This window comes from Aaosphaeria arxii, assembly GCF_010015735.1.
Source record: "Aaosphaeria arxii CBS 175.79 unplaced genomic scaffold BU24scaffold_11, whole genome shotgun sequence".
NCBI classification, from domain to species: domain Eukaryota; kingdom Fungi; phylum Ascomycota; class Dothideomycetes; order Pleosporales; genus Aaosphaeria; species Aaosphaeria arxii.
The window spans coordinates 20491-32546 of NW_022983484.1; the positions used below are offsets into that span (position 1 = coordinate 20491).

Sequence of the window (12056 nt, forward strand, 5' to 3'; positions counted from 1 at the left end):
GAGGACATAGCAGAGTCTCAAACTGTGGGTGAGATAAGTGATCTACTTGCGAGGGACGAGTGTGAGGATAGTAAGATGCCTGCGAAGAGGGTGCGCGGTGAAAGGCGCTGCGGGCGATGTAAGGAGACTGGGCATAATACACGCACCTGCACGGCCGATATTGAGTTAGAGACTGATAGCGAGGCTTCTGAAGAATAGATTAGCTTATTAGGATTTTGATTTTACTGTGATAATAGACTGTAATAAGGTTGCGATGTTCATAAGCTTAGGAAAAGGTGCCAGCTCGCTTGGGGTGCCAGCTCGCTTATGAAACACGTTATTATATAAAGATAAGATATAATTATTAATGGCTACCAGGTAGTATGTATTATTGGCTAGCTTAAAATGATCTTAAAGGTTATGATAGATTATGATCAATTAACTATTATACTAACTACTAGTATACCTTCTTAATCTATTAAACACTATATAGTTCTGGATATTGCGCCTTGATTAAATCTGCTCCCTTCTCTGCTACCATGTAAACATCGTTCTGAATGCGGCAATCTGGAATTACAGGAAAGATAGCAGCATCAATGACACGTAAATTTTGGGTACCATGTACCTTGAGATTACTGTCAACAACACCCTGCTCAATAGTCTTAGATAATCTGCAGGTTCCACAGGGATCTTCAATAAATCAGTAATGTATCAAAAAAAATACGTATGGGAAACTTACGGAATCCGGTCTGAGATCGTTCCAAAATCATCTGATTCATGGCTTCGTCCGAGTTACGAGGCATGGCCCATGGGTAGTCCTCGCCAATGATGTCCTTCATCCCGCTTCCTGTCTTCAGAATATCGTCTACCCACCGAATACCTTCGCGTAATGCGACAATATCAAGCGGGTCCGAGAAAAACCGTCGATTTATTTCTGGCTGGTCTAGATGATTGCTCGATTGAAGTCTGACATATCCATCACGCGAAAGCGGCCGCATAAGATCGACAATGACAGTTAACCAGTCTCCTTCGGGAGGGGAAGGGAAATGCCACTGGAATGGGCCAGAAAACATGGGCTATCACTATCAGTGAGTGTTGTAAGGGCAAGAGATGTAGTACTTACAACGAAGTCAATCTCAAAGTGAGGCTGTCCATCTGGACCAAAGGGATCAACATCATTATGTTCCTTCAAATATTGTGTGTACTCTTTCGATGTTTTGAACTGGTCGTCGCACCGCGGAAACGCCACGAGTTCTAAGAGACCGCTACTCAGTGGGCCTTCCTTGGCTCGTCTATATGCCTGGATCGTGGCATCTTTCTGCAGGCCTGGGCGTAGCAAATGGCCATCGAGTCCATATCCATCTTTCAGACGGAAACAATGAGCCAGGATGGGATGGTCGAGCAGATTCTCCCCGACATGGTTGGATTTAACCCGTACGCCAATGTTGTGCTGTTTCAGTTGATCTTCTGGTCCAATACCGGAGAGGAGGAGTAACTTGGGGCTCTCGTATACACCAAGTGACACGATAACTTCGCGCCTGGCGTGGAAGGTATAATCGCGACCGCCGTGGGTAACAGTGACTCCCACGGCCTTCTTACCGTCAAATTCAATGACTTTCGAGTATGTCAGAGGCATGATCGTAACATTAGGTTTACCATCAACGCTGACCGATGCGTTTGATCGAACTCCCTTGTATACAGTGCTTACGCACTTGAACAGCCCACTTTGATGTCCGTTGTAGACATCGCTGGTTAGGTCCTGGCCTTTACTGACCCATGCCTCCTCCAAGGCATCGCGGAAAGGTTTTAGCTCAGGAATGAGGGGTGCGTGGGCAATATGAATAGGACCGTCGCGGCCCAAGCCTTTGATTTCCGGGTATAGCATTTCATCATCATGGTATGTGGAGCACTAAACCTGGTTTTAGTGCTGAATGAAGACTCTATCGTGCAATTATTTGCTTACCTTTTCAAAATATTCGCGACAATTGTCCCAGCTCCATGTCTCGCCGCCATACTCAACCCAATCATCGATTGTAGCTTTGCTACCTCTCACCCACGTGAAGTAGTTACCACAGCTGCTACCGCCTAGCATCTTTCCCCTTGTGTCAGGCTTTTCGACGCGAGTATATTCGGGGCGGTCAATCATGGTAGCTTTATAGCTCCAGTCGTATTGGCTACCGCGAAGCTCAAATGCCCGACCAGGTGTCGAAATCATCTCAATATCGTTGCTGTTGTGCGGACCGGCTTCGATGACGAGTACCTTTACATCGGGATTCTCAGCCAACCGACCTGCTATAGTACATCCAGCAGTGCCTCCTACACACGAGTTAAATCCGAATAGTAGATATCAATTGATATGGGCAAGCAAACCTCCGACGACAATGAAGTCAAAACTTGACTGGGCGTCCTTGGGTGAAGTAGGTGCGTGAACCATATTGAAGGCTGGGATTGAATTTATATTACTAGTCGATGAGAGTTTCAAGTCAAAAGGATGTTTTAAAGTATTGATGGGATGCGTTGCGATGAGTTATCAACAAGATTGATGTTCCTTTGCTGTTGTATAGTCTTGCACTTCGGGGGATGCTGCAATATATAGACTTCTCCTATCTCTTGCATCATATATGAACATGGCCTTTCTGTAAATTCGGCCTTGGCCGGCTATTGCGATTGTTTGTATGATGCAATTGAGCTGTCACCTATTTACTGTGTAATTTGCTCCGACGATTCCGTATGCTACGACTAGATCAGGAAGACTGTATGACAAGTCCACGTTATTTCCGAGATAGAAATAACCCCAATATTAGCCATTATACAAATACATTAAAAACATCAACACCTATAGTCATAATGATGCTACGCACAATTGTTAAGGATTATAAGTGGTTTCAACAATTTGTTGCTATGCTGCAACAAGGAAACTGCAACATGCTCACTCAGATATTGCAATATTATACACTATAGGCAATTTAAATGAATTTAATCGCAATGTACTCTGTACAGTATAGCCCTAAAGCAACTGAACTGATTCAAGTATAAATTGTTAAAACAGACTATTATTCCCGCGTGGCTCCGCATCTCGTATTGTAGCGAAAAAGAATTCCGGCGGCCTAGTACCCAAGTCATCGACTCAACAGTACATGTCAATGACTGAATAACAAGATCATAGTGTACGATCTTATGACGTCTAGACATGCTATATGATGGGCAGAAGGGTTTCACCTTGTTGGCGATGGTAGGTCTTTTCCTATTACTACAGGCCTATAACTCTTCTTACTCGCTACCGGGTCTGCGCGCAATGAATAATCAATTGGTTTCCGTTAGAAGCCGTTCGTAGAATCCAAACTAAGTTATATTTAGCAACACCATCAGGGGAGGGGGGGCAAAAACAACGATATGTGGAAAAATTGCACAGGGGAGAAAGTGAGGAAACTTCGTGTATCTACTGCAGTAGAGTAATATCTAATGCAAGAGCTAGCAATCGGGCATCATATTCTCTCCTTATACGAAGATTAAAAAATTAAAATTCTAGGAAATATTGCTATTATTGTTCCTCTTAGTTATACAATGACGGTGGTATATACCCCGGCATTGCTTGTCTACTACGCAGAACCGGCACGAGGTGCTGGTGAGCCTGAATACCCTGGGCCGGTGGTCGAATCGATCTAGTCGTATTCATTGCTCTGATTGTACTCCTGATGATCTAGAGCTATCCCAATTCTACGCCTTTGCTCCTGCTCCTGTAAAAGAACTGTGTTAATAACCTTCATTTCCTTCCAGATCCAAATCGCCATGACTATTGTCAAATGATCACAACCACCAAGACGATAGTTTGTGCGGAAGTATCCTTATTTTCCTCAACAAGAAGAACACCAAAATAGACCAGAAAGTTTTGTTTTAGTAGTGAGAGGAGGGTAGAGATAAGAAAGTGGTAGAACTTGACATCGTATGTGGAGAACACAACAACTCTGAAATGTGGCGGCATGGCTGAGATGCAGATTATGAGAATAATCCAGAAACCTCTATCGCGTACTACACGAGCCATCGCCCCAGAATTCAGGTTCGTTCGCTCCAGTTTGCGAATTATTTGAACAAAACCCAGTTGCCAACTATCATAAGTAATTCGAAGTACCTTCACTTCAGGAGGAGCTTACTTGCTCTCACCGATAAATGTTCCAACTGCGACAATTCCAAACTCAATCCAGAGCCCGTAGATGACACCGCATAATGTTTCGACAATTTCGTTACCGAATAGTGGTGGAATGAAAGAATAAATAGCAGTGCCGCGGACACGTTCAGAGGAAGGGCGGAGATACTCCATAACCACACGAGCCGCAACATCTGATATTTCCATTCCAAGAGGTTGGTTGCAGGTGTAAGCGATTACTATGAGCTTCAAGGTGCTAAACGATATTCCCATTCGCAGTCTATTGTGGATCCAATGTACGAACTTCTTCAGTAGTTTGTTGATGTCACTCATCGGGCTTTCCACCCCGCAGGCGTAGGTACAGACCTATAGCATGATGCCAATACCAAATATCAGAACGTGGTGACTTTACATACCTCGTAAGTGCACAGGTTTCGATTATATTATGGCAAGCAGCCAGCAGTTGAAGCATGGAATTTGATTCAATGCTGATGGATGTATTGTGATAGGCAATTTCCTGGCATATTGGAAAGCCAAACCTCAGAGAATATTTGGCTTACTAATTGTTGATCACCTAAAGCAAAGACAACCCACTATGACTTACTTCTAGATCACATGCGGGCAATTTGTGCCCAGCATGGTGAATTAATCTTGCATTATGCTAATTATCATCCTGAGGAGTGTAGGGAATACATGTATGCAATAATTCCAGTCGTATCCCCTTGCACTAACTACTCATTTTCAATGCATCGATATCTACCGGATCCCAATATTAAGAAATAAAATGTAGCCTGGGACCAAGAAAAGCAGATATGAATATTGAGCAGAGGAAGAAAAAAAGCTCCTGATGAACAAGTATATTGGAGAGGGTAAACTGAGCACATGAGATATCTACCCTATCGCTGCGCTCGTCATATACATTGTACATATTGTAGTTATGAAATTGTATATTCCAACTTGCAAGAAGGTAGGGTTGTGATTGAGCATACGTGACGCCCTTCTACTAGCTGAACATGTAATATAAACCCACTAAGACAAAACACCCCCATTCCTTGTGGGCGTGTATTCGAACGCCGACGCTATGCAAATGAAAGTAAAGAGAAACCGATAGAGATAAGGCGTTTTACAGCCTGGAAGAAATCTAAAAAGGTATACGAATCTTGAAGGAAGAACAAAGAGAAAGGGATATAAGAAGAGGAAAAAATGATACAGGTGTGGAAGGAAATATGTAGCGAAAGAGAAAAACGTGGAAGCCATGTGACTAAATGCTCCCAACATGTTGTTGTAGATCTGGTTCGACTTCGTTCAATATTCCGTCCAGTGTTGTCGCTCTCCGACCTTTTCGAAATCCATGGATCTCATGGCTCGTCGCCTAGCGCTCTCTTCGCGGCCAAAGCAGCAGAACAGCCTCGCTAGGCCGCTTCGCTTTCGAGGCACAAGTCCGTCATATGGTCCATGGTTGTTTTCGGAGAGAGGTGAAGTTGGGCTGAGTGGGATAGTAGCGTTCATAAAGATGAGAGAATCCTGTCTTCGCGGTCTGTTGCTGTTTGATGTCGCTGCATAACCCTTTTCTTGAGCGGGAGAGGAAGCTGTCTCGTTGTCCACCAAGTCCGTCTTTAGGCTAGGCAACGTTTGTCGCATTGGTCGCGGTGATGCTGGAAGGCTTAATCCGGGGCTGTTGGATGGAAGATGAAGTGCTGGCATCGTGTGCGAGTATAGGTAGTGTAGGAAAGAAAACCGAATGGACGTCGATTAGCGCAAGGTTGGCAATGAAGCGAGTGTACTTTTGATAGGGGATTAAAGGAGCCTGCAAGTGGTTTTCAAGTGATGACTTTGAGTAGAATAAAGACGAGCAGCGGAAACCCCTGGGATATAAGGAGCAAAGAACATGACGTGGGTCACCGTACAGTCAGCCAGGGTTAATGTCCCGGTTCGTGTTCCGGGGTTGTAGGATCTCCAGTTCATTTTACGGCCTTGTCAGAGGCGTGATTGAGAAGCACGGGCTGGCGCAATGCCTGCCTATATCTAGCGATAGGCCTGCAATCATAAAGCGATCAACATTCCTTTGTCTAAATATTGTACACTCGTTAAATCATCATTAAAGCATCATTATATCGTATTTGATGCACCGATGTCTATACGCTTGCAACTCCTCGTCCCCTCGTCCATCTTATGGTAGAAAGCGAAGGGTGTTGTCGGGCGATGTGTAATGCACGGTACGGAGTCCGCAGCTTGTTTGCCGGAAATGTTTATGCCCTGTCTTATAAACGAAACAACAGAAACGCAAGTTCCTCATTGCTAGTGTGCTAATGGTGTGGAACCTGTGGCTTGCCGTGGGATGGTGATACGGTCCTTTCCTGCAACCCCAGGACGCTGAAACGAACACGCCCGTCTCAGATGTAGTAAGGACCAATGGTTATCCTTGTTTTGGTATAGCAATTGGCAACGTTCCCAAATCCTCCAGTAGACACGACTGTAGACAAACGTTGGCGTGCTGTGCTGAGTTGCGCCAACTTACGAATGAAGTCCCTCGATAAATGCCAGTCTTGTACTCGTACAAAAAGGTGTCGATTATATATGTATATAGTAGTGGGAATAGGAAGAGGTAATGAGATAGGGCCGGGGTGGTGCAGACGACGGACCGGGGCGATCGGGGTTTAAAAAGAATGCTTTCATGATTCGTTGAAGCACGGGTTGGACAATACGTGTGAAGTTAGTCAAAACTCGCCTCTTCTATACCTCAATCTTGAATCCATGCATTTTTGCTTCTTATCACTGTTATTGAAAGCTTCCCTATCTTTCGTTTCGCGATGCTCTTGCCATTTCGCCTACACGATCATGAAGATTTAGAGTACGAAGAGGGCACTAGAAGAGCAGGTGAACACAGTGATACTCTGCTGGCATTCTGCTTTTCGTGAGTTCTTGACAAATAACCTGCCCTGCATTGGCTACATAGTTGTGATGTGTCGAGTAACTATGATTTGAGTATGGCATGGTAATGAATGCCATCATGGGACTGGCCGGATCATGGCCAGGTCAGTAGGGAGAAGATGGTATGTGAGGCCATGGTGCCTTTCTCTGGGATTGTGATTAAGTAATGAAATGCCGAATCAAAGAACATAAGTGGTAAGTAGTATGACGATGCTGAGTCGAATGCATGCATAGAGAGTTGTGAGTAGCATTAGGTAGCCATAAATGTCGGAAGAGAAGGATGAAAAAAAAGAGGACAAAGTATTATCAGATCATCTGATTAGCGAATAATCAGTGTCAATGCCTTGAAGTGTTCTAGTATTTCCATATCCAGTTTAGCTCTCCGAGGCCGGCCAAGCTAGCTCCTCGGAAAACTAACTCTCGTCAGTCGGATCATAATTCACTCACCTACTTTACCTACTCGACTCTACTAATTTCCATACCACCACCTCTTCGTCTCTCCGGCCACTTCATTCTCCATTCTCCATTCCAGCTCATTCCAATTCTTCCGCCACAATGTTCGCTGCTCGACAAGCTTTTGCTCAGGTCCAGCGCCGCACCTTTTCTGCATCTGCCCGCCAGGTACGTACTCTGCTGAACTCACCGTCTGGGTGGTGCCAGTATATTAATCCCATCTTCCACACCCTCTATCCATTGCTGGTGATTGACAATCTCTTTGTAGGCATCTAAGGTCACCGTTTTGGGTGCTGCCGGTGGCATTGGACAGCCATTGTCGCTCTTGCTCAAGCTTAACCCCAGAGTCAGCCAGCTCGCCCTCTATGATATCCGCCTAGCTCCCGGTGAGCATTCGCTGTCCCAAACACGTTATTGCATAAGAAGGCTCATATGATGAACAGGTGTTGCCGCCGATATTGGCCACATCAACACCAAGAGCGAGGTAGGAAGCTCAATTCTCCTGTTCTTCCCAACGTAAGGATTAACATGCTTCTAGGTTCGCGGCTACGACGCAACTCCCTCTGGCTTGGCCGAGGCTCTCAAGGGCTCTGAGATCGTCCTCATCCCCGCCGGTGTTCCCCGCAAGCCCGGCATGACTCGTGATGGTACAATTGACCGCGCACAACGAGAGATGAACAATCTGACCATGCGCTAGATCTCTTTAACACCAATGCCTCCATCGTTCGAGACTTGGCCAAGGCCGCTGCAGACCACGCCCCCGAGGCCAACATCTTGATCATCTCCAACCCTGTATGTTCTGCGCCACCATAAAATTGGGAATGATAGAGCCATTGAAAGTAACCGTCGCAGGTCAACTCTACCGTTCCCATCACTGCCGAGATCTTCAAGTCCAAGGGCGTTTACAACCCCAAGCGCATCTTTGGTGTCACTACTCTAGACGTTGTCCGCGCTTCTCGATTCATCTCTCAAATCAAGAACACCGACCCCGCCAACGAGAACATCACTGTTGTCGGTGGCCACTCCGGCGCGACCATCGTCCCTCTCTTGTCTCAGTCTGGATACAACCTCGAGGGCGAGCAGCTCGACCAATACGTCCACCGTGTGCAGTTCGGTGGTGATGAGGTCGTCCAGGCCAAGGATGGTGCTGGTTCTGCCACGCTCTCCATGGCCATGGCCGGAGCTCGCTTTGCCGAGTCTCTGCTCAAGGCTGCTCAGGGCCAGAAGAACGTCATCGAGCCCACCTTCATTGACTCGCCCCTCTACAAGGACCAAGGCTGCGAGTACTTCTCCTCGAACGTTGAGCTAGGCCCCAACGGTGTTGAGAAGATCCACCCCGTTGGTAAGATCACCGAGTACGAGCAGAAGCTCCTCGACGTCTGCATCAGCGACTTGAAGAAGAACATCACCAAGGGTGTCCAATTCGTCAAGGAGAACCCTGGCAACTAAGTCACACACTACCCAAGCAATGAGCTGCATACGACCATGAAAGGGGAAGGACGGTGAACGGTGTTGTGGACGGTCATTCATGTGCATCAAGCGATTGTATTTTGAGTCACCACCAGGACTGGATCGGACTGGCAATGAATTTATCGAATGAAGACGTTCGGCAATCTTGAAGGAGTTCACCATTACATGTGTAGATCTTTTTTTTGGAGCCGATAAGAAAATGAACTCTCTATTGTCATACCTTCCCTGAGGTGTATGATCTAGGAATGTGATGATTGACGTAAATATAGAAACTTCATCATTAGGTACATCTCCCAATTGGGGCTGATATGCGCACTTCAAATTTACACCATGCCTTGTCAGGTGACTCCCGGGCGAACGGAGACAGGTTGCTCATGTGTGTAGAAGTAGGACGGACGGTCGTGAGGGCAAAGGATCGAATCAACAGAATCCACTCCATATTTAGTGAGCTTCAAGGCGAGATTTGCGTAGGGGAGTCAGAGGCGACAGATAGATTCTATTTCGATCTACTTAAATTCTGCTGAAAACAGAACGTACAATGCTATCTTGTGACACTGTGAAATGTAACAATATAAACATGTTGGCACGTGTGCGATGCGGTTTCGCTTCGTGCAGGATACTTATATATACAAAACGTTCGAAGACGGTATCTTTACCTTCTTACAGACGACACAACCTATATCTTGGCTTTCGGTGCTTCGAGGGTGGGGAGCATCAGGTCTCTCATATCTCCTGCAGCCTCGTTGAGATAAAAGCTCATCTTTTCCTGTTTCGGGCGGTCAGTTCCAATTCGCCATGCTTGATCCAAAGTATGTTGCATGTACTTACCGAACCCAATCCTTTGGAGCATACATTGAACTGGATGCTGTTCTCATTGATCATGTACGCGATTCCCCAGCCATCGTCGACCACTTGGCTCCATCCATAGCCATTGAAGTACTCGGAGCTCAGTTGCGAGCTACTGATGAACCAGGTCGAGCTGTAGCTGTATGCAGGGTCCTGGTATAGTGCAGGCACCGGTTCACCCTCCTTTAGGCATTTCTTAAGACCGAAAAGATGTCGGTCTACGCCACGACCATCGGATGCGTCAGAAATATATTTAACGTGCGCATTTAGCGCGCTACGAAGAAGTTCTTGAGCCTTCTCAGGGGGAGTGTCATGGTCAGCCATGGCATTGCAGAAGGCTACAGACTCGTCGGAGACGGTTCGGCACGTCTCTGTGCGGCCCTGCTGGAAGCGACGAGTGGCGGCGGATTCGTATGTTGGGCGGTTCTTGCCATAGAACTTGTGGTATGCCAATTGTATGATCATCTGAACGTACGCATCTGGCGAGCACTTGAACTTCTTGATCAAACCCTTGCCATAACCTTGGTAAGCTTGGACCCGAAGTTCATGGGCACCGATTTGGCGACTGAAATGAGCTTGCGCATCACCAATGTCCTTTTGCAGTTCTGGTGTGATGTTGAAGCGCAATGGAGTTGGGTTGGGTAGGTCGGAGCGGACGTTAGGATCGTCAAACGGGAGCGCATTGGTGAAGATCATCTTGCTGGCCTCATCGTTGAGGCGATGAGTAGGCGTACCGTCCATCATGGAGTGCTCGCCCATGAAGCCCGAGGTTCCATTGTCATTGATGATGAATTGCAGAGGCTTGTCGAACCAGCGATTTGATCCATCACCATGCCAATACTGGTGAGCACGCTCTTCGAGAGTAACGGGCGATGCATCATCGAGACATACGACGAAGGATGCGGATTCGATCGCATCAACTGACGCAGCATTGACCTCAGAGGCAGCCTTCAGCCGGGGATAGACTTCGGCCCACACGTCACGGTTCTGGGATGTTAACAACCCGACACCTGTGCTCTTTTCGGCCTTCTCGTAGATGCGGTTGAATTGTAATTCAAGCTCGCTAGTATTGAGTTGCTTACCCCCGACCTCATGTGGCACTTTCCAGAACTGATTCTTCCTTATCACGATGATGTGCGCGTTTTCCTTGTGGGGAAACTTGACGGTAGTGTCTGCAGGCTTCTTTGGAACGCGGCTGCAGTTGAACATGTACTCGTACGAGCTCATGGCCATGGGGAGCTTCTTCATGTACTCTGGCTCGAGTGTTCCCTGATCGACTGCCTTTTTGAACTCGAGGACAGCGGTTGTGATGGCAGCGGCACGCTTAGCGGGATTCCTCCTCTTCCGATCGTCGCGATGGGAGTAGAAGTAGCTGACATAGGGAACCACGGGGTCGCGGTAGGCCATATACGCAGCGTCATTCCACCACTCCGCAATCCAGTTGCGGACCTCTGGCTGTTCTCTCCGTGCGACGAGGCGCTTCTGGAGGGTCTCGCCTGGTCCCCCAGGTGCAACGAACTCTTTCACGGCCTTTGTAGTACTCTCGAATTCGGACTGGGAGAGCAGCGGGTGAACGGACTTGAGGTAGCGCTTGGCAGTCTCCTCGAGGGTTGGCACTGGGAGCCGAGGCAACGAGTCTTCGAACCGTAACATTGCGCCCTTTGCGTGATCCTCTTTATATCCTGTTCGCACAAACAAATTAGTATGGCAGGATGACTACCACTGTGATGGTTTGGCCAATTGGCCCTGTCAAGCAAGTAGATGGGATAGACATGTGAAAATGGTAGTGACGAACCTGCTGGCAGCGAGCTCTGCTTCCGGGCTTGTTGAACGGGCGCCATCGGGAGGATCTATGGCAGCATTTTGGTCAATACAAGTCCGATCATGGATGAGGTCATGTCCATGACCCATGCTTGAGATATTTTGCTGGAGACCGAGGTTGGAGAAAATTACCTTGGAGGACTGGGTTGGGAGTAGTCTCGTGCGGAGGATAGAGGCGGGGGCTCGCGCTCGTGCCAGTGCACTGAACATTTGCCGTGATATATGAGGTGACGGAGAGGAGAAAAGGGAATTTCGAGGAAGAAAAAGGGGCGAGAGAGGAGCGACTGGGAAAGAGGGAGAGAAGGAGGAGGATATATAGAGTAGAGAAATAGTAATTTAGTCCGACAGGCTACCTAGGTACGGGGGGTGGGTTGTTTCGATGTCGGAGGCTCTCGCTCTCTACCAAGCTGGC

At 47.3% G+C, this 12056-nt stretch overlaps 5 protein-coding genes across 5 annotated transcripts; 1 reads left to right on the forward strand and 4 right to left on the reverse strand.

Moving 5' to 3' along the window:
- Positions 1–457: 457 nt before the first annotated feature.
- Positions 458–2413, reverse strand: BU24DRAFT_472389 (GMC oxidoreductase; the record flags this gene model as incomplete). The annotated part of the gene is made up of 5 exons (XM_033532742.1): positions 458–669; positions 719–1055; positions 1103–1888; positions 1943–2295; positions 2350–2413. 5 exons carry the CDS (start codon positions 2411–2413, stop codon positions 458–460), a joined length of 1752 nt encoding a protein of 583 aa, XP_033378613.1.
- A 1471-nt stretch (positions 2414–3884) lies between these two features.
- BU24DRAFT_427406 (uncharacterized protein) lies at positions 3885–4336 on the reverse strand. The gene has a single exon (XM_033529220.1). It carries the CDS (start codon positions 4328–4330, stop codon positions 4127–4129), a length of 204 nt encoding a protein of 67 aa, XP_033378614.1. The 5' UTR covers positions 4331–4336; the 3' UTR covers positions 3885–4126.
- An 831-nt stretch (positions 4337–5167) lies between these two features.
- Positions 5168–5936, reverse strand: BU24DRAFT_54944 (uncharacterized protein). Its single transcript, XM_033534379.1, has one exon. The coding sequence runs from the start codon at positions 5825–5827 to the stop codon at positions 5429–5431; it is 399 nt and encodes a 132-aa protein (XP_033378615.1). The 5' UTR covers positions 5828–5936; the 3' UTR covers positions 5168–5428.
- Positions 5937–7609: 1673 nt separating this feature from the next.
- BU24DRAFT_356606 (malate dehydrogenase) lies at positions 7610–8956 on the forward strand (the record flags this gene model as incomplete). The annotated part of the gene is made up of 6 exons (XM_033523906.1): positions 7610–7675; positions 7776–7893; positions 7951–7991; positions 8046–8154; positions 8205–8299; positions 8360–8956. 6 exons carry the CDS (start codon positions 7610–7612, stop codon positions 8954–8956), a joined length of 1026 nt encoding a protein of 341 aa, XP_033378616.1.
- A 440-nt stretch (positions 8957–9396) lies between these two features.
- Positions 9397–11828, reverse strand: BU24DRAFT_54987 (acyltransferase ChoActase/COT/CPT). The gene is made up of 3 exons (XM_033534380.1): positions 11619–11828; positions 9806–11505; positions 9397–9743 (listed from the first exon to the last, which is right to left on the reverse strand). The coding sequence occupies exons 1-3, from the start codon at positions 11662–11664 to the stop codon at positions 9654–9656; spliced, it is 1836 nt and encodes a 611-aa protein (XP_033378617.1). The 5' UTR covers positions 11665–11828; the 3' UTR covers positions 9397–9653.
- Positions 11829–12056: the final 228 nt, after the last annotated feature.

Excerpts from the sequence above, each read along its gene's own strand:
- BU24DRAFT_54987 (XM_033534380.1), bottom strand. The coding sequence starts at position 11,664 with ATGGCGCCCGTTCAACAAGCCCGGAAGCAGAGCTCGCTGCCAGCAG. Across the intron at positions 11,506-11,618 it reads GCAGAGCTCGCTGCCAGCAG|GATATAAAGAGGATCACGCA; the intron begins GTTCGTCACTAC and ends TTGTGCGAACAG. Across the intron at positions 9,744-9,805 it reads GCTCCAAAGGATTGGGTTCG|GAAAAGATGAGCTTTTATCT; the intron begins GTAAGTACATGC and ends CGCCCGAAACAG.
- BU24DRAFT_54944 (XM_033534379.1), bottom strand. The coding sequence starts at position 5,827 with ATGCCAGCACTTCATCTTCCATCCAACAGCCCCGGATTAAGCCTTCCA.
- BU24DRAFT_427406 (XM_033529220.1), bottom strand. The coding sequence starts at position 4,330 with ATGGAAATATCAGATGTTGCGGCTCGTGTGGTTATGGAGTATCTCCGC.